At 34.8% G+C, this 27,560-nt stretch overlaps 2 protein-coding genes across 4 annotated transcripts; one reads left to right on the top strand and one right to left on the bottom strand.

The window, feature by feature from the left end:
- Positions 1-3,644: 3,644 nt before the first annotated feature.
- Positions 3,645-4,420, bottom strand: LOC120007380 (probable calcium-binding protein CML46). Its single transcript, XM_038857575.1, has 2 exons — positions 3,881-4,420; positions 3,645-3,707 (listed from the first exon to the last, which is right to left on the bottom strand). Exons 1-2 carry the CDS (start codon positions 4,418-4,420, stop codon positions 3,645-3,647), a joined length of 603 nt encoding a protein of 200 aa, XP_038713503.1.
- A 3,102-nt stretch (positions 4,421-7,522) lies between these two features.
- On the top strand, positions 7,523-27,230 carry LOC120007530 (ABC transporter C family member 13). 3 transcript variants are annotated; one of them, XM_038857810.1, is made up of 36 exons: positions 7,523-7,618; positions 8,652-8,692; positions 8,775-8,862; positions 9,851-10,012; positions 10,245-10,376; positions 10,513-10,613; positions 11,046-11,106; positions 11,450-11,701; positions 12,354-12,423; positions 13,316-13,376; positions 13,780-13,867; positions 14,302-14,420; positions 14,883-14,980; positions 16,095-16,161; positions 16,556-16,673; positions 16,769-16,885; positions 17,155-17,235; positions 17,326-17,553; positions 18,630-18,731; positions 18,825-18,892; positions 19,067-19,198; positions 19,303-19,450; positions 19,791-20,074; positions 20,156-20,312; positions 20,531-20,706; positions 20,787-20,898; positions 20,998-21,051; positions 22,047-22,169; positions 23,039-23,137; positions 23,948-24,040; positions 24,162-24,272; positions 24,381-24,542; positions 24,660-24,847; positions 24,988-25,177; positions 25,298-25,465; positions 26,971-27,230. In XM_038857810.1, exons 1-36 carry the CDS (start codon positions 7,580-7,582, stop codon positions 27,049-27,051), a joined length of 4,371 nt encoding a protein of 1,456 aa, XP_038713738.1. In that variant the 5' UTR covers positions 7,523-7,579; the 3' UTR covers positions 27,052-27,230. The 3 variants fall into 3 exon arrangements, with proteins under 3 accessions (XP_038713738.1, XP_038713737.1, XP_038713739.1); XM_038857809.1 differs by having other exon boundaries at positions 9,842-10,012; XM_038857811.1 differs by lacking the exons at positions 8,652-8,692; positions 8,775-8,862 and having other exon boundaries at positions 7,565-7,618; positions 9,842-10,012; positions 26,971-27,229.
- The last annotated feature ends 330 nt before the right edge of the window (positions 27,231-27,560 follow it).

Genomic DNA, 27,560 nt, shown 5'->3' with positions numbered 1-27,560 from the left:
CTCTGATGTCGGTAATTCAATTCTAATTTAAAGTCATTATTTTCAAGTAGTTTATGTTGAGTTTCGATCAAATAATTTGTTGCATAGTTTTACGAGTGTCTGCTCAAGTTTAGATTTCATGAACTGTACAAATGCCACATTGGTAGAGTTGTTTTGGGTTAAAAAAAAATGCAAACAATTATTGATGCATTTGGGTGCAGTAAAATGAGGTGGGTAAAGGAAATGGACTTTTTTCTTTAGTGAAAAATGATTAGGCCATGTGTAAAACGAAAGCCCACATTCCCACTGATTGAGGGCTATTAAAAATGAATGAACAGCTTCCCTCATACACAGTATGTGGTCTACATTCTTGGCATTATCCATATACGGATAATATAATTACAAGTGTTCACAAATTTCCAATTCTTCTCTTAGCAGTTCAAATTTTGGAAACCAAACGTAGTCTTCACGTATTTCTTCCATTCCTTTTGTACAAAGACTAATGTAGTGAATATTCCATTTTCTTTCTTCATAACCAGTAATACGTTATTAGAATATGAAAGCATATTGACATTGACAATTACCTTTCAACAAGTTATGTGGTTGGATACCTTTTTATTGGCAAGACTTTTATGTTGCTAAAGAAGGCAATAAAATTCTCCACTAAGCATGTTCTTATTAGAGATTATATCTGTATCTTTTTTAAGCTCCTAAATTTTAAAATACTTGAGATTAAGGCTGATTAAGCAATCCTAAACTTTAAACTCTAAAATTTAAGAAAAAATTAGTAACCGAGAACGATACCATACAAGTTTGTCATTTGAACATTCGATACGGGGGCCCTAAACTCTAACTGTCAGGCATGCATGCAAAAAATTAAGTTTCCCATCTAACGACATGTTAAGTTTGACAAAAACTCAACGCGTAGTTACAAGGGTATTGTTTCCAGTGAAAATCGAACTCATGACCTTTTGAGTCCATACAATTTGACCCACCCTAGAGAGATCCATCAACTAGGCTATCATCCTAGTGGTTCCATAAAATCTAAACACTTTAATTTTTTGGTAAATGAGGAACCATCCAACCCAACATGCCCTTCAGACAGTTGTGTATGCATAAAACTCATGTCGTCAAAACAATCCTCACCACATTGGCGACAGGTTAAGACTAGGTGGAAACCCATGCAGTTAAGGGCTCGGAAGTGGGACAACCCCACATAACCAAGATTCCACAAAGAAATATCCAACTGTTTGGTTCGAACTCCTGACCTAAAGTGTCGTACGCCTGAAATCCGAAGATATAAGCAACTAGACTATCCCCAAGTGGTTACTTAAATCCTTCACTCTAAAACCTAAACCTTATATCCTAAACCCCGAACACTAAGTCATAATCTCTAAACATTAAATAAACTTTAATCTCAGTCATATGATAAAAACTAAGAATTTAAAAGTAGAGCTACTTATATATACCCCATTGAGGACCTCCTTATTAGATAATTCATATATATATAACTCTTTTTTTTTTTTTTTGATTATCGTGGGTGTCCGGGCCAGCTTTACGCGCACCTCGACTAATCCCACGGGCCCTGAAGTTAACGACCATGTAAGCCTCCAATGGCCCTTTGGGGGCTCGAACCTTGGACCTGTCAGTGTAACTGTCCAGGTCTTACCAGCTGAGCTACCCCTCAGGGTTATATATAACCCATTTGTTCCTTCACTTGGTGGTCAAATGTGTACATGTATATTGGTCCTACCAAATTGAATATCAGACCACACCTATATAAACTATTCATCTCAAGTAAATTATATAGGAAACTTATTATATATATGTTGAAACATCTGTAGTTTATAAGGATATGACTGTCCTTTTTCCCTATTCCCTACCATCATCATTTTTTCAAAAGAAAATTCCATTATTGGTTAATGTTTAATTATTATCAATCCTTACATGGTACATGATGCCCATAATTTTGGGACAATAAGAAATTGTGAAGTTTGTCGGCAATGCACGTGAATGAATGGCATATTGCACCATCTTCTTTTCTTTTGAAAAAGAAGAGAGGAAAAAAGAAGGTGTGTAATGGGTGCAATTGCAAATGTTGGCATTGTTATAATTCTGTCTATATAAACTGCATTACACATTATTAGCAGGTCGTGGTGAAACAAGATAACATGGATTGTGGGTGTCCACAAAACAAAGGTGGTCAGGTTTTGGATTGAGAGAGAGAGGGAGGGCTTAGGATTCTCTTCTCTTTTCTTATCTTTTTTCCCTTCATTTTTATCATTGTTTTGGTGGGACATCTCTTTTTTGTTATTACTTTTGGCTTTATATGTATCTTTTTGTGTTGTGTGTGCATGAATATGCAGGGCTGCAATCACGAGATACATTAAAGTGGATATTTTAATCATCAAAGCCTACTCTTCTCAAACAACAAAAAATCATCAAAGCCTACATATATAATATGCACTTTTGAATCCATAATATTCGGTGAATATCCCGATCATTAATTAATTAGGGTTTAAATCAATGCAGTTTTTGTATTGATTAATATAGGGAGTGATTGTTAGGTGCGAGATCCCGTAATTTATTTAATATACGAGATCCATCTAACACTATTTACGCTTGGGCTCAATCACGTGTCATTAATTAATTAGGGTTTACATCAATGCAGTTTTTGTACTGATTAATATATAGGGAGTGCTTGTTAGGTGCGAGATCCCGTAATTTATTTAATATACGAGATCCATCTAACACTATTTATGTTTGGGCTCAATCATGTGTAGGGACCGTACTTATACCAAATGAATAATGTTAGTGAGAGATCTCTCACTTGATAATTTTCATACATATATATATACATACTCAAGTAGTGTGTATATGTTAAGATGCAAGATCGATAAGAGTCAATCATGTGATTTATAAATACAATCTTTTTAATAAAGATAAAATCATGCGGGTCCTTAGCTCATAGCCATGTTAAAAATGGAGTTATGGGGTATTGGATTATTTATTTTTTTGAAATAATGGGGTATTGGATCTTAACACCATATGTTTTAATGAATATAATAATGGCAAACTTGACATCTTTTAATGATCTAATTAAGAGATTAATGTGGAAAGTATGATAATTTTGACTAAAATCATGGCGTCTGACCAGATTGATTGGTCTGGGCCTTCGAGAACTTATGCTTCATTTTTAGAAAACCAATTTGGGCTTATTGATTGGGCTTCATCTAATATTTCAGCCTTACATATTCGGTTGGGCTGAGCCTCTCTTACGCTTTTGCTTCCTCTTCGAAAGTCAATTTGGGCTTATAGATTGGGCTTGTTCAGATATTTGGCCTTGTGTATAATGGCTAACGGTCTGATTTACGGGTAGCTTTAGTCACACCTCAATTTTTTCTAAAAACACCCCAATCTAAATTGATCATCCCTTGTAAAACTCAATTGACGGGATGTCTTTAAAAAAAACCGGGATGTGACTAAAGCTACCCTTGATTTAGGCTTTTTTCCCCTAGAAGATTAAATCGGGTAAAGTACGCAGTACGCATATGTCATTGAATATTCTCAATTTAGATAAATAGAGATCTAGTTTTTTGATGAATTTATTGCTGGAAATTATTGACAGGCCATTTTCACTCCCTTGATGGAACATGCTCAATTTCTTACACTTTATGAGTCCCACAAAATGTGCCATAAAAAAACTCCCAGAAAATATGTGAAATAATCTGTAAAAGTAAAGAAAAAGAAAAGAATCTCAAAAATAAAAAGAATTAATTGAATATGAGAAGTACTTGTGATAATTTTATTTTTCTTGAACTTCTTTAGTATGTATTATTATTATGTATAAAATTCAACAAAAGCTCCCCTCCATAAATCTAAAAAATTCCTTAAAATCTACCAGTCCATCCCCATCTTGATCATAAGCTTTGATCATTCTCCTGCAGTTTCCCAGCTCTAAACCTTCCTTGAACCCTAAACTGCAAAGAACTCTCTGCAATTCCATGGCATCAATAAACCCATCTCTGTTAAAATCAAACGCATCAAAAGCTTCCCTCACTTCCTCCAAGCTCGGCTCCTTTGATTCGAATAGCCCCAATACTTGCTCTCCAGACACAAACCACTCCAAGGGACCTTCCTCAATTCCTTTGCTGCAAAAAAATCCCAATCTTTCCATCACCATCTCCATCTCTTCAATGCAAAGGCTCCCATCATCTCTGTTTTTACCAGATCGACTCGATTCTTCAAAATCTGCAGTCTTTATCTCTTCCGAAATCTTTGAGTTATGGCATTGGAGTAGGGATTGAAGGCTTGAACATAATCGTGTGAAAAATCTGTTGATTCCCAACACCCACAGAATAATAATTCTGTGAACCAAGACATGGGGTAGTACAAACAACGAGAAAGAAGATTGCTTGGTGTCCAATGATGTTTTCTCCATTGCTTCACCCAGTGGAAAAACTTGAATGTTTTGGTTGAGAGTCGTAATAAGTGTTGATTTATATATAGATAGATACATACATACATACGAGTTGTTGAAGAATTAGTCTGATGTATGTATGAATGGTCAGTAGGGGTGAAGTTTCTGTCTTGGTGCGGCAATTGCATGGAAATTGAGCAGGAAATGGTCAGTCCTTTCATGGTGCTTTTTCGATAACGAAATTTCTCGAGTGATGCACGCTAAGAATAATTGTTTACTCAGGCTCTCTGTCGCCGTGTTGCGTGTTAATTGTATTAAAAAAAAGGGGGAAACAATTATTTAATTTATCAAAGTAATGATCCATTGCTTCTACAATGGATATGGAAGAAACAAAAGAAACTTTGGCACAAGCAACTAGAAAAAAATAAGAAGACAAAATAGAAATTTCAAGTACATTTCCAAGAGGTTCTTCTATAACAAGCCCTCTCTATTCAAAGTTGATATGAGGGAAGTATTTTACCATGTAATTAAGAGGTTATCTATGTAATTAAGAGGTTATATATATATATATATATATATATGAGAACCTCTCCAAGACAAAGTTTTTTGGACCTATCTGACGGAGTAGATTCCCATACTAGCACAACATATCCTCGAAAATTTTCTTAGACGAGATCATGGTACCTCACTGGTGTTTTCTAAGGGAATGTGGTCCGTTGCGACGTTTCGAACATCCATGGGTTTCATGGAATGCCACAAATAAAATATTTGTGATAAGAAATAAACAAAATAATGAAGTGTGTGTGGTTCAAGTGAAACAAAACTGGGGCAGTTGTTTGGGCCCAATGTGTAGTGGACCTGATCCAGTATTGTTGGGTTGGTTTTGAATCTTTTATCCCAATTAAGCCGATCCAATAGTAAAATTCTTCATTGTTATTTATAAGCCCAAGAGGGTTGCTTCTTTTTTTTTTTTTTAGTTATGTCTTTTAACAAATAAAAAATGGAGTGAATTTATGATGTGGCAAGCATGCTAAACCTATTTGCATGCATGCCCACTAATGAAAAGTATATTCCATCAGGGAAACTGCGCCACTTTAAATTATTTATGCCTTTTTACTTGTACATTTAGGTAGTGGATTTCATTATTTATGCCTTTTACTTGTACATTGGATAGTGGATTCCACTTTCTCCTTTAAAAGTATCAAAGGCATGCTTATTTTGCAGCAAATACACAGTATATGGACCATTCCTTTGCTCTTTCTAAGTTGTTTCTCATTCACTACCAGACACTTGGCTTTGGGCCGTGTAACTTCAGTATCTAGCTCCTTTCACTCTCTTTATGTGTTCTGATAAGTTGTAGAGTTGAACTTTAATTTTTAAATGGAAGCATTCATCCTGGCCATGTAATGCCTGCTCGAGTGTATGGGGCCACGAGTCTTTGCAGTGTCAAGTTTGATAGTGTTGAGCGACTCGTCATCGAGTGATGAGAGGGCGTAGTGCTCTAACTCCCACATCGAGCAAGTGAAGAAGTGAAGTGCATAAACGTTTTTCTTGAGCTTAAATTAGTATGGGAAGGTTTTTAAGTTGTTTCTCATTCATAACCGGACACTTGGCTTTGGGCCGTGTAACTTCAGTACTAGCTAGCTCCTTTCACTATCTTTATATTATGTGTTTTGATAAGTTGTAGAGTTGAAAAAGGAAGCATTCGTCCCGCCCATGTAATACCTGTTCGAGTGGATGGTGCGATGAGCCTTTACAGTATTAAGTTTGGTAATATTGGGTGAGCTATCGAGTGATAAGGGGGCGTAGTGCTCTAAATCTCACATCGAACAATTGAAATGCATAATATAATAAGTCAAAATTTTAAACTAATAGCAAACGTTTTCTCTGATTTGTTTGTGAGAGTCGAAGCCTGGGGCTTTGCTGAGAAACGACAGAAAATCGGAAGAAAGCATAGTGATTACTTCTCTTTGGTCTTATTGAGATTCCACTTCTGGAGAGGCCATTGCAATTAGAAAAAGTAGCATTAATGGGTTTGTCTCTTCTCATAGCTTAAATTGGATTATGATTTGGCGTTTTCTTGAGTTGAGATTGAGTGGATTCGAGATTTGGCCTTTTAAATTTTTTTTAATTCTTAATTATTTTGAGTTGTTTTTATCCCATGTAACGTTTTTTATTTTTATTTTTTATTCTAAATGGAAAAATTATGACATGTCATCTATTTTCACGATGAAATTGATCGAAATCAGTTCAGAATAATCCAGTTGCTGAAACTTAGAACATTGAATGATCTAATTGGATTTTTTTTTTCAATGTCCTAATTGTAAACGATCCTATTTTTGAGTGGTCTATATGTACTTTTCCTCTAAACTGGGGACAGGCTGTTAAAGGTCATCTTAGTTGTGGAATAATGATTTTGTTTTTTAAGTTATTATTGCTAAAGAGGTGTATGCATATAAGTAAATATGTAAATTATTTTTTAAATTATAATTACAATGGCAAAATTCATATTACAAAAAATATAGACAGTTAGTAGCTCTCGGATTCAAATGCCCACCAAACAAAAAAAAAATTGTTCTTTCAGATTTTTATAAAAAAATAGGATAATGCTTGGAATTATCAAAAAGTGACCATAAAAGACCCCCGTTTAATGGGAAGTGTAAGATGTGAAATGGGTCCTATATATGTATTTTTAATCAATGATCATTTTAATGTCACATAGATTTGAGAGATTTTTGGGGTCACATTTTGGGGTCTTTAGCATTGTCCAAAAAAATATGCCTGTTAGTATTCGGTTACCATGCATTGGATAGTAACTACGCCACTTAAGGAAACAAACAGCGTCATCAATGATCATTTTAATACCATGTAGAGCGACATCAATGATCATTTTAATATCAAATAGATTTGGGGATTTTGAAAGGTAATATTTTGGGGCATTGTTCAAAAAAATGTCTGTTCGTATTCGGTTACCACGCGTTGGATAGTGACCGCGCCACTTAAGGAAACAAACAGCGAGATCATGCGGGTAACGTTAACTTGTTTGATCAAAAGAAATCCAAACAAACCTTCTTTGTTAAGGAATGTTATTTATTGTGTCAGGTGGCTCACTGTTCTCTCTGTCTTCTTCGGCTTCTCTCACAAGCCATTCCTACTACGTCGAGAAGGGGAAAACCAGAGATGACATTCAAGAGTTTCGTTTGCCCTAATTCTCCATTAGTATGTGTTCTGTCACTTCTTTTTTATTTTAATCCTCACGTGATCTGTTTGTTTGTCTCTCACTTATTGCGATTTTCATCTGCAGACTACCGATTCTGGTTTCGATTTCTTAGTTTATGTTCGTGTCTGTTATTTCTTCTTCGTGTTTTGTTTTTGGAACTTTTTCGTGAAGAAACAGAGTAGTAACATGGTTAAGAACCTTATGGGTAATGTTTCCTTATTTCCTTATTTTGACGTCTTAAAGTTTTCTAATGAAATAAAAGAGAATTAGCTTTCCTTCTCTATATCGTCTTGGTTTCTTATTTCATTAGAAGACCAGCTTCGTTTTCCTGATTCTCGATTCCTATGTGCGCTTCTGCTCCGCGACATTCTGTTTATTTATCTCTCCCTTTTTGTTTCTCTCTGCGATTTTCATCAACAAATTACCGATTTTGGTTTGGATTTCTTAATTTCTGTTCGTGTATTTTATTTCTTCTTCGTATTTTCTTTTTGAAACTCTTTCGCGAAAAAACAGAGTAGTAACATGGCTAAGAACCTTATGGCTAGTGTTTTCGTCTTCGTACTGTCACCTTCAGACTACCGATTCTGATCGATTTCTTAGTTTCTGTTCGTGTATTTTATTTCTCCTTCGTATTTTGTTTTTGAAACTTTTCAGCGAAGAAACAGAGTAGTAACATGGCTAAGAACCTTATGGGTAATGTTTCCTTATTTTCTTAAAAAGTTTTCTAACGAAGAAAAAGAGAATAAGCTTTTCTTCTCGATATAGTCTTGGTTTCTTATTTCATGAGAAGATCAACCTCGTTGCATGGAAATTAGGCTTAGAATAACCTTGTGATTAAGTGGCATTTTATTTGCAGTGAGGTTATAGACTAATGTATTGGCAGAAATTTCCATTTCCTTTGTAAATATTCTCTTGGTCGCTGTTGGGGTTGATGCTGTAGATGTTATATTTTTCTAAATTTTCTTCTTTAACTGAATGCTGTGGTACTTTGATTTCAATTTGTTGCTTTTATCTGTGATTTTGTGTTTTCAGGTATGGGATGGTGGCAGATTCTCCAAGTGTTTTAATAACCTATATCCTTTTGGCTTTTACAATGAGGGCTTTGTTATAATAATTGCTGCTTGTACAAAATCAATTTTCCTTGACAGTTTTAACTTTTTTGGGTTTTGGAGTGAACTTGGTGTCTATTGTCATTATTTCCCTCCTCGCAATTGCTAAAAGGAATGCCAGAAAAAATTTGAGGGTAGTTTCTTTACTTCTCATTTATGGTCTATTTTGTCTCTGAAAGCATGAATGGACAAAAAATAGCTTTGCATTTTCTTTTCTGTCAATATCAAATATCTAGGAATTCTCCAGTAAACACGTCTATTGGGGTTTATATGAGTACCTCTAATTTTTAGCCCCTAGCTCTAGCCAAATGACTAAGATTAAAGTTGATTTAGGGTTTAGGATATAGGGTTTAGGGGTTTAGAATTTAGATTTGAATGTTTGGGGTTTATGATTTGAAGGTTTAGGGTTTTGTATTTGGGGTTTAGGATTTTAGCGTTTGGGGTTTAGTGTTTAGGGTTTAAGATTGTTTAATCAACTTTACTCTTAAATATTTTTGGGTTTATGGACCTAAAAGTTGAGGTACTTATTTAAACCCCAATAAGGACGTCCTTACAGGTGAAAGACTCATTGAATATCAGGCTGAATTTATCTGGTTATATTTTCAGCTTGCCCAAACAATTGTTATTTTTTATTTTTTTAATCTGAAATTTAATATGAAAGTGATATTTTGCAGTGAATTTGATTTCTGCATTTCTTATGTCTATAAGATGGCAATGAAAAGCGAACTGCTACTCTGCTCCTACGCATTGCATGCATTCATTTATATGCTCTGGATGTTCAATCTTTCTACTTGCCCCTTGTTATCTTATATTGATTTTGTTGGCTTATTAGCTAAAAGAGAATTAAAATATATTAATTATTATTATTATTATTATTATTATCAATCCCGTTGGTTTTTTTTTTTCCTTCATTTTTTGGTCCTGTTAGTTGCCTTTGTATGTACTGCTCCTGCCATCATATTTTCAGTTGTCTGTGGCAGATGAAGTTAATGCATTATTTCTCCCTTGAGTAGTAATCACAGCTTCTCCATTCTCATTTCAATTTTTTTTTTCATGATTATCTGTTTCTATTCCTTTTATGTGATTGGTGCTTATACTAATTTTTTTTATTAGAACTTTCAGGTAAACCTTGCAGAGAAGGTTTTGTTGCACCTTCTACCTGTACTTGGAGCGTGTCTGTCCATTGTGGACTTGGTTTTGCTTCTGAAGACTGAACGTAATGGAAGTGTTGTTGTGTATGATTATGATCAGGGGCTCTTCAACTGTTCCCAATTGATAGTTTGGGTAAACTTTCGTAAAATTTAAGTTAAACGACGTGCTTCATACAGGGTCTTGTCGTGGTCATTGGTTTTTTTTAGATGTTTTCAAATCTCAATTGACAGTTTAGGTAATCTTTTTTCTAAAGTCGAATCAGGATCAACTAGGACAATAACGTTAAAGTTCTTGGTTACGCTCTTATAGAATTGATAGTATCATTGGTATTATATGTTGATGCTTTTCTTCTGCAACTTTGTAGATTTCTATCATGCTCTCCTCAAAGTGTGCCTGCTCCTATTACATTTTTTGCAACTGGATCTTATCTCTCTGGTGGATCATCAAACTGCTATTGGGAAGTGTTCGTCTGCTGGCAACATTTTCGTCCTTGGAGGTGCTGATTTCAGTTCCAAATTTTCTTTTGAAAATGGAAAAAAAATATGCTTACTGTCGACCTGCTATATATGCAAGGTCAATCCACCTCCCAAAAGAAAAAATGTGGATTCATGATTTTTATTCATGTGGGGCAGGTTTTAAATCTTCTTAAAGAGATATCTATTGTTTTGTTGGATGTCGTGTTCGGAATATACATTAATGTAATCAGGGTGAAGTATGCATCTCCATTAAGCAGGTAAATTTACTTGATCTTTTCTTTTCTTTTTGTAATTGTTACATTGTTGGTGGAGCAGTCCAGTAATAATTCAAGTATAACACATGAAACTTTCATGGCACCACTGGGTTGGGACCCAAAAATAGGCTTTTCACCATGGGTTCACTCTCTTCTGCACCCCTTCTCCAAAACTTCCTCATTTGTACTCGTGCAAGTTTTTTTGAACTTCTTGATTGACACACACCATGCCCCACTTTCTGTTTTGGTGTAGGTATAAGAAAAGTGGATAAAGTAGTTTTCCCATTTATGGATTTTCCAAAAGTTTTCACTTCTAACATTTTCTTCCTTTTGAACATTAATTTGAGGATTATGTACATAGAGAGCGATACTTGTGCACACTATTTTCTACTCTCAGGTTTTATTGATTGTCTTTTCTACTTTAACAAATTGTAGCTCCTTGGAAGACTCACTGCTTGTAGAGAAAGACATTGAAGAAGGTTGTTTTCGGAACTCTGTAAGTAACTTTCTGTTGACTTAAACTTTATAAATGAGAACCCTTTTCCTGTCTAAATTAACTAATCCTTTGTAAAATAAAAACTCCCATGCACAAGGCTCTGTGGTAACGCAAAAGGTAAACAATTCTTGCATAGATTGTTTCCCATATCAAATTAATACAAGAATATAGATTGTGTAGCTGATTTGAATTGGCTGGGGTTAATGATTGTTATGTTTTGAGTCTTTTGACTATACCAATATTTATGTTTGGTTGAAGCTTATGATTTATAAGTTGGTCTCTGATCTATATTGCTGATTACTATTTGTTTACAAATTGTTTCTATGTCACTTTGCATGCAAAGGGAAATTCTCATAGCTATTGGGATCTTTTGACATTCCAATATGTCACTCCTGTAATGAATCGTGGTGCGGTAAAGCAGCTTGATTTGGAGGATTTACTTTTGGTACCTGCTGATATGGATGTTTGTAGTGGTCCTGATAAATTGTTGCGCAGCTGGCAAACTCAGGCGAGCAGTAACTTCCATAACCCATCCTTGTTTAGAGCAATATGTCATGCATATGGATGGGCATACTTTCGTATAGGTCTATTAAAGGTAATTGCTATAGTTTAACATTTTAATCCCATGTCACATACATTAATATAAATATGGAAGCAAAACTCACATAAAAGTATAAAACCCATTTTCTTATCACCCCTTAGTTGTGTTCTTTGACTGAGGTGGCTGTTTAATTATGTGGTCAAAAGAAGGATTATTTTTATTGATTTGAGAAGGCGGATGATAGGGTTCCAAGGAAAGATTATGGTGATTAAAGAGCATGAATGAGTTCTGATAAACAACATGAATATTATTATTTAGTTGTGTAAAGGAGGCGATTAGTGTAGAAACTAGCGGATGGTCTATAGAAGGACTTACCTCCATAATAATTTTTCATGAAGGATCAGCATTGAGCCTATTCTCATGTGTCATAGTAATGGGAAAGACCACGTTCTTTTATGAGAAATCATCCCTAAACTGTCAACCCCCCTCAACTAAAAACACTGCACCCTTCTGGTTTTTTTCTTCAAGCAAAAGGAGAAAGCTCATGTGTATACTGCTCTTCAAGCAAAAGGAGGGAAAAAAAGAAAGAATGCTTTCAATTACGATAATTAAGAATGTGAGAAGATCCTGTTTAATAGTTAAGAAAAGAAAAAAACAATTTGGAATCTTGTGAATTTCCTGTGTGTCATATTGCATCTTTCTACAGGTCTTAAATGATTGTATCGGTTTCATGGGACCTCTGATTCTTAATAGGCTCATTAAGTATCTTCAGCAAGGTTTGTGAATCTTTAATTCCTCAGATTTTGAAATAGCATAACTATAATTTATGCTTTCAGTGTACTTCCAGGAGTTTGCATTTTCTGAATGCATTAGAGATAGTATTACATACATCTGCTTTTAACTATAGTACATTTGTTTCTCTCTACATCTGATACTATGTAAAATGATTAAAACTTAAATGATTTCCCATATGATTTTTTTTCTATGGAATAGGCTTATAAGTTATAAAACAATTATAAATAGAATTAAGTTCCTATTAAAGCGCATTTATGCAGTTTTTTGTTTTCACTAAAACCTGAATTTTTTTATTTAGAAGAGAAGTTGGCTGCATATTTTCTATGACACATACTCTCCTACGTTTTGGCATCCTGATTACTTGTGGCTTCATAAGAGATATGAAAGATCTTTTTAACATAACTTAGACCATAATGTGAGGATGAGTTTAGTCAATGACAACCTCTATAAGCTTGCATTCTTTGATAGTATGAACCGATACGTATGAGAGTTTTATATTTCTATTTGTATAATCTCAATGTTTGGTAGCCTTTACTTTTGTTCTGTTGTGCATGCCAAGCTTTTCTTTACTTTATGGTTGGATCTTGGATGAGATTCTTAAGGTTTCAAAAAGAAATAAACTCTGGTTGCTAACTCGTAGTCGTGGACCATTGGTTGGTCATCCTGTCGTTGCTTTCTAGCTAAAGGCTCATATTTTTTGATGACACACAAACAAAACCCTCTGTCAGTGTGGTAAATTCTCATTGTTCTTTTTAAATATATGCACATCTGTATTCAACATTTATGCGTATCTAGTGGATTTACTTTATTGTAATTGCCTTTTTTTGAATAATGTATCAGTGAGTATTGTTGTCACTTTGTTTCTTTCCTTAGGTTCTCGGCGATGGGATGGCTACCTTCTTGCGATATCCTTGGGCCTCGTTTCAGTTTTAAAGTGAATCCTTTGCTTATTGTTCATTTAGATGTAGACATGATTTTAGTTTATTTCTTCCTGTATTTTTGATTCCATATATTGCTTTTCTTGTTGCTTATTAATAATTTAATACTGAGATACGTACTTAAAGAAGCATGAAAAATAGTTGAGATCATTCTTCAGTAAGATAACATAACACCGGAACTTTCTAGTTTTCATTGTTTTGTAATTTTGGGATCATAGCATACACAAATGCATTTGGCGTGTTTGAGTTCCTACTACAATCATTTTTCTGTTATGATATTTCATGTCTGTCTTTTCCTATTCTATAATAAATAACTAAATGTGAGTTTGCATTGATCTTCTTTTATTTTCTAATAATCACATGTAACTTCAATAGTTGGAGTTGCTTTATATGGTGCAGATCGTTCTTGGATACACAATATTCATATCATCTTTCCAAGTTGAAGTTAAAGCTACGGTCAAGCATTATGACAGCTACATATAGAAAGGTATCTTACACTTATTTCTATCTTTAGTTAAGTTGCTGCATTTGAATTTAGGCAACTGGAATGGGGTTTCTTCTTCTTGGATGTATTTAGAGATGAGAATGTCAACCTTTAGAAATGGATATCCAAGGACAAATGAATATGTTGGCATTGCTTATCATTTTGTATTTCAGCATTTTCTTATATGTTGCTGTGATTGTGTTCCAATGCAATTGATGTAACATGCAATGGCTCACATTTAGTCATGTCAACACGCTTTGAAGGAGGAAAATTCAAAGTTGTTCTATTTTGGTGCTTCAAATGTTCTAGAGATGTTATATTGCGCAAGTAACCTGCCTTATTCTAGATGATGTTATGTTTTCTTCACCCAAACTACTTTGCATGTGAAAGTTTCCTATGTCATTAAACTATATTAAATCACTCATACTTTGTCTCAGTGTCTATTTGTCAGCTTAGCTGAACGATCAAAATTTTCTGATGGTGAAATACAGACATTTATGTCTGTAGATGCTGATCGAATAGTCAACTTGTGTAACAGTTTACATGATTCGTGGAGGTAATGAAATATATAATGTTATATTTAAAACAACCTTATTGATTTCGATACATAATTTGAGTTGTAGGCTTCACAAACATTTGAATAGAGGAATGTTTCACCATAAAAAGGAAAAAAAAGAAGAGAATGAGTACGAGCCATAAATATGCAGCTGGAGGGTAGCTCTTAGGGAAATTTTTTTTTTCCTTGAAATAGTTTCCTCTTTTTTTTTATGAGCTTACATGTGAATCATAGTATGACAGACGCACTGTCTCTCATATTCATGTCATTTTACTAATCTTTGTATATATAAACATGGATTATTGCGAGTGAATCAAATTTATCTGTGGGCATGTTATAATCCTCCAAATCTCTTCAATACAAAAAGTTCCTTTTTCCCAATCTGTCTTAGTTGAATTCTTAGCTTATCTATTGCTTCACACTCTTTAGTTCTTAACTATGTTGATCGTTGTGAACTTTCAGCTTGCCTTTACAAATTGGAGTTGCACTGTATCTTTTGTATACACAAGTCAAATTTGCTTTTATTTCTGGGCTTGCAATAACTATCATATTGATACCAGGTATTGATGTTGCTCATTGTGTAGACTTTTAAAGAAAAATCTGCTTCTATGATTATGTCCTAAAAGTCTAAAACTAATCAAACAGATCTTCCGTGTACCAATGTGCGATGTTGTATTATTGGTTTCTGCACTTATCATTCTCCCATCAATCAAATATGTGTTGTCTTGAAAATAAATGTAGATACATTTGGTTGAGCAAGAAACACTGATATGGTGTCTTAATGCTCTATGATTTTGTTCTATATTGCATAAAACATATTTTACATGATATTTTTAAGCTAGGCATGGTTGATGTCTAAGTTTTGTAGTTTGAAGGGCAGAGTTGAGAAATTCTGTAATTTAATAATTGAGGGTAACTACTACCGCTTGGGAATACATGTACCTTTTCTTTAATTGTTTTTCCTTAATACTACAAACAGAGAATCACTTAAAAATATCTCCTCCCTTTTTATTGATCCTTGCCATTTAACCCCTGTTACATTTTTGGGAACATGATACCTTGGATGTGCATTTTTTTAACAAATATTTATTATCTGGCCATTGCTTCAGGACTGGCCTTAATAAATGAACTTGATTTCTTTCTATCTCGGGATCTGGGAATTGGTTTAATATTCATTGGATTTCCCTTTAGTTGGAGTTCCTTCCTCCATTGAGAAGTTGTGTTCTATTTTATCTCCTGAAGTGAATCTCTCCAATAACGTAGTTTTTCTTCACCTTCCTATAGTTTGCTTGTTAATTTGTTTCTCTAGTGATAGTTTGATTTCATATTGTTTTGATTTGCTTTTGAGCAGCATTATAAATGGCGAGTCTAGTGTTGATTTCTCATGTGAATCTATTAAGTGTCTTCTCTGGTAATATATTTGTGTCGTTGTATGTGGGGGCTTCTCCGGTAATATACTTGTGTAGTATGTGGGGGCTGGCGAGAGTAATTGATGCTTAACAGGGGTCAACATCATTCAAATCGTACTTTTGTTTTTCCTTGATGTGTTCCCCAGAAATCTAGTATTCTTTATAAACCATGGGACATTTAGCCAAGTTGACTGTCTTGTTATAGCTAGAGATTATTTTCTAAGGACCATTCCCATTTCCTTTGTTTTTGAAATTGATTTGATAGTGAACAAATGGATTTCTGAATTGATTGCAAATGCGACGGAGAAAATGATGAAGCAGAAGGATGAAAGGTACATATGGAATCATTTATATCATTCTCTATAGCACTACTTTTCTTTTTTTGAATGCAAGGAAACTTTATTTGAGGCCAATAAATAGGTAGCCTACAAAAACAGTACATTAAACAAAAGGGCAAAAAAAAAAAAAAAAAGCTGAGTTCTAGTAGAGGACGATATTGGTCCTATATTCTTCTTCTTTCTTGCAAATAATGCATCTATTGGTGAGACTTCGTCCTCTCTTCTGAGTTTGTAGTGTTAGGTTTGATGTTAATAGTACAAACAACCTCAGCTATAGCAACAGAAACAAAATTTGTCGACATGATGTCGCTGTCAATGGCAATAAATGCTATGATGAACATTGCCATATCCTTCTAATAGGTAATAATGTATGCTGCTCTCTTGGCAGAATTAGAAGGGCTGGTGAACTTTTGACACATATCCGCACTCTAAAGATGTATGGCTGGGAACATCTTTTCTCTAGTTGGTTATTGAAGACAAGATCCTCAGAAGTGAAGCACTTGGCTGTATGCAACTGTACTGTCTTTTATGAGTATTCCGAGAGTTGGAATTGATAAAAATTGAGATTTGCTAATATTTTAGGTTTGACCTTTCTTGATAGACACGAAAGTATCTGGATGCGTGGTGTGTGTTCTTTTGGGCTACAACACCAACTCTCTTCTCTTTATCCACATTTGGACTTTATACATTGATGGGACACGAGCTTGATGCTGCAACGGTATTCTTGTTATACTTCTATCCCTCCCCTGCCCCTTCGCTTTTGAAATTCTTCTATTACTCCTCTGCTTCCTATTGAAAATTCGCTTTATTAAGCCTGTTCATCACAGACATGTCATTTGCAGGTCTTCTTTGTTCTCTAATGAATCCTATTTGATGCATTAATGATAGCTTGATTCTTTCGTAGGCGCTTATAACATTTGGTGCATCGATATTAAATTTCTTCAATTTTCAGTTTTAGTGTATCACTCAGTAACATTTTGTATGCAGGTCTTCACTTGTCTTGCTCTTTTTAATAATTTGATTTCTCCACTCAATTCATTCCCTTGGGTCATTAATGGACTGATAGATGTGAGTTTTTCATCTTCCATGAATGTTGATGTATTGCTTTGTGGTATGCAATGGTCATTGATACTGATGCTAGTTTTTCCTTTGATGCAGGCCTTCATATCAACCAGAAGGTTGAGCAGGTTTCTTTGTTGTCGAGAGTACAATCCTCAACCAGAACGAGCAACTGATCAGCCTGATTTTATCCCTGAAGACATGGCAGTACTTCTAAATGATGCATGTAGTACTTGGTCAAGCTATGATGAAGAATGCTGGAATTTGGTGCTGAATCATGTGACTCTAAACCTTCCCAAGGGTTCGTTGGTTGCTGTAGTTGGAGAGGTGAAATATCTAATTGAAACTTTTCAGCATTACGTTCTTTTCTATTATGTTAAATCTGTTGCCTTTACTAGTTGAGATGGTTAATAATGTTATATTGAACTTAGTCAATACTCTGCCTAGATTGTCCAACTAGGTAGTTTTTGGCTTGATTTTTTACAAGCTTATAGCTTCTTGAAAATTCTGTTTAGGTAAGTAACATCAGCCATGTTTAGCATGTTGAAATCTTGGTTTTGTAGACTTCAAATTGGGAGCAATAGCAATTGGCTGGAACGTAGAACTTGACACCGAGTCCTACTAACAAGATTTACAGTATCTGACATAATGAATCTATTAACTAAAATAAAATGATCCTACTCAACATTAAAAATTTTTAAATAGTGATTTTTACTAAAGATATTATCATGTATTTATCTAGTGCCACCCAAAACCAAAATTTCTTGCTCTGAGCTAAGGGATGTATGTTAATATTTACTAGTCCAGTGCAGAAAGTTGATAGGAATGAACTAGGAGATTCGAAGAAGTGGAGAGTGAGACAGAAAAGGATATGGATGAAAGTACTGAAGAAGTTATAGACACGATGAGATTGGTATAGAAAGTAGCTTGAAATAATAGTGAATGGAATTAACGAATTCACATTGCCAAGATGAAAATAACTACAAATAGTTAAAGTAATTATATGCCAAGATGAAAAAAAAATTCATTTAAAACGATAAAGAAAAAGTCTTACAGAATAACAAAATCGATTCAATCAAAAGAAATATAATATCAATTAAATGAATGATTTAGATTTTTAAGACAATATAAATAATTAAATAGATATTCAACTCGTCTTGATGACTTAATATTAAAAAGTTGAGAAGTTAGATACATTAAAGCTAAAATACTGTCAAGGTCAAGTTAGATGGTAGCAATAAAAAAAACTGTTACGGGTAATGATTGATATGCTTTTCTTTTTTCCTTATGTCCAGCCACTTTAATACAGGTATAGAAATGATATATACAAGTTCTTATGACTGTGGGATCAATTTCCACTTTCTACTCGTTAATTATTCTCTCTGCGAACTTCACAAATTCAGGTTGGTTCTGGTAAGTCATCCTTGCTGAATTCAATATTGGGAGAAATGCGGCTCATTCGTGGAACAATACATTGTCGTGAATCTATAGCATATGTACCACAGGTCTACACAGTTATTCTATAAGGGCTTCCAGTTTTTTCTGTCTTCTCTGCTAAAATGTTCTTATACTGGTTGTTGTCTACTGAATTTGTGTAGGTTCCTTGGATTTTATCAGGAACAATACGTGAAAATATTTTGTTAGGGAAGAATTATGAGTCACAAAGGTTTGAATGATTTTGTCGATGTCAATAAATTTCTTGTTGCATCCCTCATCTTATTAACAGGGGAGGCAATTATGTCTCTCATGACTTTCTGTAGATATGGGAACTTACAATTCACAAATTTTAGAATGTTCCACCAGTTCTCCAATTATGTGATTTTTCCCATGTTTTGAGCAGGTACTCAGATACTTTAAAGGCATGCGCACTGGATGCTGATATTTTACAAATGGTTGGTGGTGACATGGCTTATATTGGAGAAAAAGGAGCCAACTTATCCGGTGGACAGAGAGCTCGTCTTGCTTTGGCAAGGTTATATATATATGTACACCTTCATATTTGTTAGCTTCTCGATGGATTACCCTGAGATTTCAACCATTCTTATAGAAATTCTTGTTTTTTATATTATGTAACAGAGCCCTTTATCATGGATCCGATATATATGTCCTTGATGATGTCCTCAGTGCGGTTGATGCACAAGTTGCTAGGTGGATCTTACAAAATGCTATTATGGGTCCTCTTATGGGACACAAGACTCGGATTCTTTGTACCCATAACATTCAGGTTATTCCGTTTCACTCCTTGGTTTTTATTGAATATTCTCACGTGTTTATGCCAAGTTTAAGCATGATATTTGGCTTGAACTTTGGCAACTGTCAAGAACTACATTTTACACCAAGTTCGGAAGGAAGTTTGAGAAAAATGTCTATTCCTCCTATACGTTTATCAAGTAATGTGCTCAGTAATTTAGTTGCTTCACTTATAAAACTATTTCTAGGGCGAAAGGCATGCTTTGACTTAACAATTTTGTTATCAATGATATGTTTTAATTGATTCTGTAATTTTACTTCTACTGACTAGCTGTTTGGAAACTGATTCCAAGTTGCTCTTTCATCCATCACAGGCAATATCTAAGTCTGATATGATTGTCGTAATGGACAAAGGACATGTGAAGTGGGTGGGAAACTCGGCTGAATCTGCAGATTCTCTGTATTCAGCATATTCTCCTCTAAATGACTTTAATGCAGCTTCAGATGTTCGAGACCAAGAATGTGGCACCGATGCTTATACGGTTTCAAGGCAAAGTATCCTTCCAGAGAATGATTCAGTGCATGCTTTAGAGGAAGCACAAGAGATTGTTGAAGTTGAGACGAGGAAAGAGGGTAAAGTTGAACTGACTGTATACAAGTAAGTAATACCTTCTTAAAGAAAGCATGGGTTGTCCTTTCTGTTTCTTTGCTTGACAATTTGTTGGCTTGCCTTCTGTAGGAGTTACGCCATTTTTTCTGGCTGGTTGGTCACACTCACAATATGCCTTTCAGCTATATTGATGCAAGCTTCTCGCAATGGAAATGACTTGTGGCTCTCATATTGGGTTGATACGACAGGAAGCATCCAAGCAAAGTACTCTACATCCTTTTATCTGGTACTTATTTGTTTCCACAAAAGTTGGAATGTTATTATCTGCATCTATGTAATTATTGAAGACTCCCTATTTAATTTTTTGGACGGAAGTCAATGAACATGCACCCCTTTCCTTTCACCTCGGATAAGGAACAAAAAAAAAAAAAAAAGAAATAAAGAGAGGAAATAAAAATAGAGCTTCCACTTAGATGTTTGTTTCCTTGGTGGCTGATTGTGCAGGTCATACTGTGTATTTTCTGTATCATAAACTCGTTTCTAACACTGGTGAGAGCATTCTCATTTGCATATGGTGGCTTACAAGCTGCAGTTCAGGTGCACAATATACTGCTCAGTAAGCTTATTAATGCACCTGTATATTTCTTCGATCAGACACCACGTGGGCGAATTCTTAACAGGTCAGAATTTGGTGCCATATAGGAAATTGTGCTAGTATCCATATACTCATTCTGCAATGTACATCAACTGTTTCGTGTAGGCTGTCTTCGGATCTCTATACAATCGATGATTCTCTTCCATTTATTCTCAATATTCTGCTAGCCAATTTTGTTGGTCTGTTGGGGATAGCAATAGTTTTGTCATATGTGCAGGTACTTGAATGCTTTTAACTTCATTTCCATGTTCTAAAGTTGCAGCTGTTTTCATATATCATTGATAGTATTATACTTACACTATTCAAGTATCTGCAGGTGTTTTTTTTGCTCCTGCTTTTGCCATTTTGGTTCATCTACAACAAGCTACAGGTATGTGTTTGATTGTGCTCATGCACAGGCACTTGATTATTGCCACATGTTCTTGGTATAAAATGCATGAAGATATGAAGATATAGTATTTTGCGAGGACTTTTGCTGTATTTAGAAGGTTTTGCTACATTTTTTATGTTTAATCAACTCTTAGTCTATGGACATGTTGGATCTTAAAATTTGCTTTTTTCTATCTTCAATCAATTCTGAATTGGGCATGGTCTCACTAGTATCATGAGTAAGAATCCCTGATGAAGACTAATAGAGCAGAACTGGATACAAGAGTGAATAAGATGATGCACGTCAATGGTGGGACACTTCTAAATGATATACATATATATATATTGCCATAATATTTCTTTAGCAATGAGCACCATTAAAAAATGTTTAGCGAAGCATGCTTATGGAATTAGTTGACACTTCTAAATGATATATATATTGCCATAGTATTTTCTTTAGCAATGAGCGCCATTAAAAAATGTTTACCGAAGCATGCTTGTGGAATTAGTTGGAAAACAGCCAGAAAAGTAATAGCCCAAAAAGTGTTCCTCGGAGCTTACAACAAAAAAAAGGAGGATTGTTAGGTCCATGGAAGCATGGTCGTCCCAATATCTTCTAAACAATTTTGAGGAAAACAAAGAAAAACCCAATGCTTCTTAGTAAAGGTAAAGGGTGAACAACACTTGTGCACAAGGCTACCGCAGTGGGTGGTAAGGGGCAGGCAACATGTAACCCCCACATGATATGTGGAGAGGCTTCTTAGCGTTTATGAAAATGGTGTTAATAATGCATGGTGCTCAAATTATAAATTCAGACACTTGAGGCTTGTTTTTCCAGTACATTTTCTTTTTATTTTAAGATAATATAAATGCCTTCTACAGTTCACATTTTTGAGACACATTGTTGAAGTGGGTTGAATAATTTATATTACACTCTTCCTAATTCCAGACAATATTTTGAATTTTAATCCATATACTTGTGCAAATATTCTTCAGTTCTTCTACAGGTCAACATCAAGGGAACTGCGAAGACTTGATAGTGTCTCTCGTTCTCCAATATATGCAATTTTCATGGAGACACTGGATGGATCATCTACCCTAAGGGCATTCAAGTCTGAGGTAAAAATATGAATGTTGCTTCTCAGGACTGGTTATTTTGATAACTGATGCTACGCATATTCATTCAGCCCTTATGTATCAAAACACACTACTTAGAAGAATTATCGGTTGATAAAGAAACAGCATAAATAAATAATTGTGGGACCTTTCCAAGATAAACAATGTTTTTCTAAACCCTTATGTATCAAAACACACTACTTAGAAGAATTATCGGATGATAAAGAAACAGGATAAATAAATAATTGTGGGACCTTTCCAAGATAAACAATGTTTTTCTAAATAGATTTGACTTGGTTTTTGTGGATTCCAAAAGGTTGATGAGCATTGAGCAGTTTATGATTTGTACCAAAAGCAATTGAATGATGTTTGCTCTTTTTGTTTGACAGTTTGGGCTTGGCTGATTTTGTCTCTAATGTTTTGGTATTTTAGCTCTAAGGAACTAGATGCTAATCACCATGTTCCTATAGTTCTTGAACTGGATAACATAGTGTCAATACTGCAGTTAAGCTGTGCTAGTTGTGTAATATGGAAGTAATCATTTGATTCCTATTAGTGCAGGAGATAGCCTGAGGACTTTAGAATTTTGGATTTTGAAAAAAATTATAGTATTCATGGAAGTGAGTTTTCTTTTGAGTGATGCCCAATATAGTAGATTTTGACAATTGGTGATTATTTTAATTCTTGTTTAGATTCTTTTACCGATTTCCAGCCGAACAAACCAACTCTGTTTGTTATTAAACCATTAAGCTTTCCTTGTATTTTACTGAAATGTGGAGTGTTGCTTCAACGTGTGTTTTTAATGACCTTGCATGGGTGACAAACAAAAAAATAAATATATGGCCTAAACCCTAAAATGTAATTGTGTACAGGGCCTTTTCTTAAGTAGTTTCACTGAGCATGTGGCATTGTATCAGCAGACTTCTTTTTCAGAGTTAACAGCAAGTTTGTGGCTTTCCTTGCGCCTTCAGGTATTTCTGAGCTTCTCATTACAGTTCCCAATAGTTGACAACTTTCTTTAACTTATGATGTCAAAATTGTGTCAGCAATGCATTTTATATGACACTCACACTAGTACTGAGAATATTAATTGAATAATCTTGAGGTAAATTCCTAACGTGTTTGCTAAACGACAATTATATGTGCATAAAATTAAAGTAATTCGTACAGAAATTATGGCCATTAAAACTTAGGAAATTATCAAGAATAAGACTTTTATGATTGCTTAAGACCCACAACTAAAGTACTAAGCTCGCTCAACTCGTTACTCAGATAATTGCAATCCTTTCAGTGATACTTGATGGGAAACTCCCTTGCTTGACTCTGGCAATGATGCTAACACACCTGATTTAAAAATCAGAAGGAAACCCTCAACATTTGTGGTTCATTGCTTTTCCAAGTCTTAATTATGATTGTTTCAATGAACACCTGTTGATCAGAGTTACTTGGTGTCTGGATTTGTGTACTCTCCAACAAAAACCCCCGAAATATTTATTTTCCCATGCTCAGAATGTTAAAAATATAATCTCGTGTCTTCAATGAAGCTTGATAATGGTTCCAATGAGTTGGACATGCATTCTAAATTCTGTTAGACTCAAATACGCACCTGTGCTTTAGCCACAGAACTTGGCAACACGACAATGGATTCAAAATCTTAACAAATACTCTACTTCTTTGTTAGTTGGAGGATATCATTTACAAAATATTAGGTAATTCCCAGTACTGCAGAATGGTACCCATAAGTTGCTGCAATTATCCTGCTGACAGTATTTTTCTTTCAGTTGTTAGCAGCATTTATAGTCTCATTCGTTGGGATGTCGGCCGTTTTTGGATCTTTTGGGTATTTGCCAATCAGTATTGGTACTCCAGGACTCGTATGTCTTTCGACTTTCATTTTATCTTTCAACATCGTTTTAAGGTGCTGTTGATTGCACTGTAATAAAATGATTTACACTTTTAACTTAGAAAGTCTAATATTCCTATCCTCCTTCACAGGTAGGATTGGCACTCTCATATGCAGCTCCTGTTGTGTCTTTATTAGGAAGTTTTTTAACAAGTTACTCTGAAACAGAGAAGGAAATGGTTTCTGTTGAGCGAGTGCTGCATGTACGAAGATGTTCCCCTCATCATATTTTTGCTTCCCTGCTGATTACTTTGATGTTTATTATACTCGCTATTGAATACTTATCAATTTTCTTTGTTCATCTTTTAAAGTATATGGACATTCCTCAAGAAAACCTCAGGGGATGTCAATCTCTGGAAGCAGAGTGGCCATTTCAAGGAATGATTGAGTTTCAGAATGTTACAATGAGATATATGCCATCTCTGCCGCCTGCACTACGTGATATCACCTTTACCATAGCGGGAGGTACTCAGGTCAGTGTTGCCACAAAATCTTTTGTAGGTCGTAGGACGGTGTTCTTATCAAACTTGAATGTAACACTTCCTGATTGTCAGAAGTTTTTATAGGGTGATTTTTTGTTCTTTTAACAGGTTGGAATTGTTGGAAGAACAGGTGCGGGTAAATCTAGTGTCTTAAATGCTCTTTTCCGCCTCACTGAGATTAGTGATGGTCGAATCTTGGTGGATGGCATAAAGATCAGTGACGTTCCAGTTACAGATCTTCGTGCACACTTTGCTATTGTTCCCCAAAGTCCATTCTTATTTGAAGGATCATTAAGGTAAATGTATCTGACATAATGTGTCGATTACTTGTTCATCTGATGTGGTGTTGAGAGTCAACACCAACTACAATGTTGCAGTTTAAAATAACGAGAATAGCTCTTACCACTGATACTTTTTATATCTTGTGAATTACCAGGGATAACCTAGATCCACTTCAGATGAATGATGACTTAAGAATCTGGAATGCTTTGGAGAAATGTCATATCAAAGAGGAAGTAGAAGCAGTGGGAGGACTGGAGATTCATGTAAAGGAATCTGGAACATCATTTTCTGTTGGGCAAAGGCAGCTACTTTGCCTTGCACGAGCTCTTCTAAAATCTTCTAAGGTAAAACTATTTGCATGCTTGGGTTCTTCGGCTTCAGTCTTGTAAAACTATTTGAATGCTTGGGTTCCGCTGGGAAATGAAAAAAGAAGAGAGTACTGATGGTGTTTCAAACTTGGTCAGGTACTCTGTCTAGATGAATGCACAGCCAATGTCGACACTCAAACAGCGTTGATTATACAGAATGCAATATCTAGCGAATGCAGAGGCATGACAGTAATCACAATCGCTCATCGAATTTCAACTGTTTTGAGCAAGGACAACATCCTTATTTTGGACAAAGGGAAACTGGTACTTTTCTTTTTCCAATTTCTCTTTGCGACATATCTTGCGTCTTTAATTTCTGAGATACCATCTCATTTTGGAGAACTATCGAAAAGGAATGAGTTAAGATATTGTGGAGGTTATGTTGGTTGGTGGTGATATCAAAATGATCTCCACTCATAACCTGCCACGTGTCTTAACACTTGGCACAAAGTGGAGGAGAGCTCCTCGGCCCCACCCTCAGTATATGACCGAGTGCGCATGCTCAGTATCTTGGTAACTGGACACCATTCAAAGACTAAGAGCATCCACATCAGATTACCTAAACATGAGTCTGTCTGTAAAATTTAGAGATTTTGTCAAAATAGAGCTCTGCATCAGATTACCTAGAGGTTCCCTATTTTACAGAATATGAACAGTAGTTCCCTACATCTAGAGAACCACTATTCACTTCCCTAAACATAAAATAATATTTTTTACTACTTTATTTTCTCCTCTCTCCTCTCTTCTCATTTTTTCCCTCCTCTCTCTCCTCACTCCTTTCTTTCTCTCTCTTCTTTCTCTCTCATCTCTTTCTCTCTCCTCTCCTCACATTTTGACTCCTTTCTCTCTCCTCACTTTTTCTCTCTCTTCTTTCTCTCTCCTCTCTCTCTCCTCACTCCTTTCTTTCTCTCTCCTCTTTCTCTCCTCACTTTTTCTCTCTCTTCTTTCTCTCTCCTCAATTTTTTTCTCTAATTTTTAATAACATTAATTTATTATTTTAATTAATATATTGTTTTAAATGTAATTAATTTATTATTTTAAATAGAAGTAGTTTATATGAATAGAATAAATAAAGAAAAGAGAAATAAATATTATTTTAATGCAATAGAGAATATGATAGGTAATCTGATGCAGTGTTGATTGGATAGGGAATCTGTAAAATAGGGGAAAGTGACATTTTGTCTGTATTTTAGGGAATCTGTTAAGAGAAACTGATGCAGATGCTCTAAGAGTTCACAAGAAGATTAACTACTAAGGAAAGGAATCAAGAGAGGATTTACCCTCCTATGATCTCGCCTAAGATCAAGGAGAGGAGATCCACTCCTTTTAAAACCAAAACTGTTCTAGCTCATATAAAAGGGGATCCCCACTACAGGTAAACAATTCTGCACTCTAGCATAGTTAATAGTAATTTGAGAGAATAGCTCCAAACACCAAGCACTCTCCTTTTGACTGTTACTTGCTTGAGCGTCAAAGCAATCCCACCAAGCACACCCTTAGAGCCCCCATAGCTTGCGTCCATTCTTGTGCAGACTAGTCTCCGCAGCACATAACACGATCCTGACTTCGGTCCTACCTCGTGTGACGTGATCGGAATCAGATACAGTTTCCAACGCATAAGTTGGAAAACACAGTTTGGTTTAATAGATAATAACTTGATATGTTTTTTGAATTAATTTTTTTTGTTCTTACCTGAATCGCACTTCTCTCTGAAGCAATGACTACACTATGTGGCGTGCTTATAAATATTTTATTTCTAACTCATGTAGGTTGAACAAGGAAATCCACAAGCTCTTCTACTCGATAAGCTGTCGATATTTTCGAGTTTTGCTAAAGCTTCTGCAATGTAATCACCCATTAGATTTGCTTGTTAAAGGGTAAAATTATAGATTTTTCTGTATCGTAGTTTCTCTCTCATTTCATCACTAGTTTGGGGTGGTCTCATCTCATCTAATCTTCTATCTAAAAATGGATTAAATAAATTCAATTTATGTAAAAAAAAAGATAGTTAGAATTCTATGTAATTATATATAATTTTTTATATTTATAATACTTTTGTGTGTTTTTTCTCTTTAAATAATTAAACATTTTAAATTTTAATATGTAAAGTTAGAATCCTTATATAATTGAATAAATAGTTTAAATTACATATATTGATCTTTCTAAACCTACCATTCTAAAACTAATTTATATTAATATTTTTCTAATACATATTTTATTAAAAATAATAGAAAATATGGAAACTTAAAATTTTAACACAAAATTTTGGGATATTTTTTGAATTTTAAATAAAGTCAAATTTACCATCTTTTCTTGTTTTCGTAAGGATGTACGTACATTTTACTAGTTACTAAATATA

Source organism: Tripterygium wilfordii, chromosome 10, assembly GCF_013401445.1.
Source record: "Tripterygium wilfordii isolate XIE 37 chromosome 10, ASM1340144v1, whole genome shotgun sequence".
Taxonomy (NCBI): Eukaryota; Viridiplantae; Streptophyta; class Magnoliopsida; order Celastrales; family Celastraceae; genus Tripterygium; species Tripterygium wilfordii.
The sequence above is the reverse complement of the archived record's forward strand: the minus strand, read 5'-3'. Positions and strand labels throughout refer to the sequence as shown.

What these genes read in the sequence shown, in the direction of transcription:
- LOC120007380 (XM_038857575.1), bottom strand. Translation starts at nt 4,420, where the DNA reads ATGGAGAAAACATCATTGGACACCAAGCAATCTTCTTTCTCGTTGTTT. An exon ending in ATCAAGATGGGGATGGACTG is followed by an intron (nt 3,708 to 3,880) that starts GTAGATTTTAAG and finishes TTACTTTTACAG; the next exon opens with ATTATTTCACATATTTTCTG.
- LOC120007530 (XM_038857809.1), top strand. Translation starts at nt 7,580, where the DNA reads ATGACATTCAAGAGTTTCGTTTGCCCTAATTCTCCATTA. An exon ending in TGGTTGCTGTAGTTGGAGAG is followed by an intron (nt 17,554 to 18,629) that starts GTGAAATATCTA and finishes TCACAAATTCAG; the next exon opens with GTTGGTTCTGGTAAGTCATC. An exon ending in CTATAGCATATGTACCACAG is followed by an intron (nt 18,732 to 18,824) that starts GTCTACACAGTT and finishes GAATTTGTGTAG; the next exon opens with GTTCCTTGGATTTTATCAGG.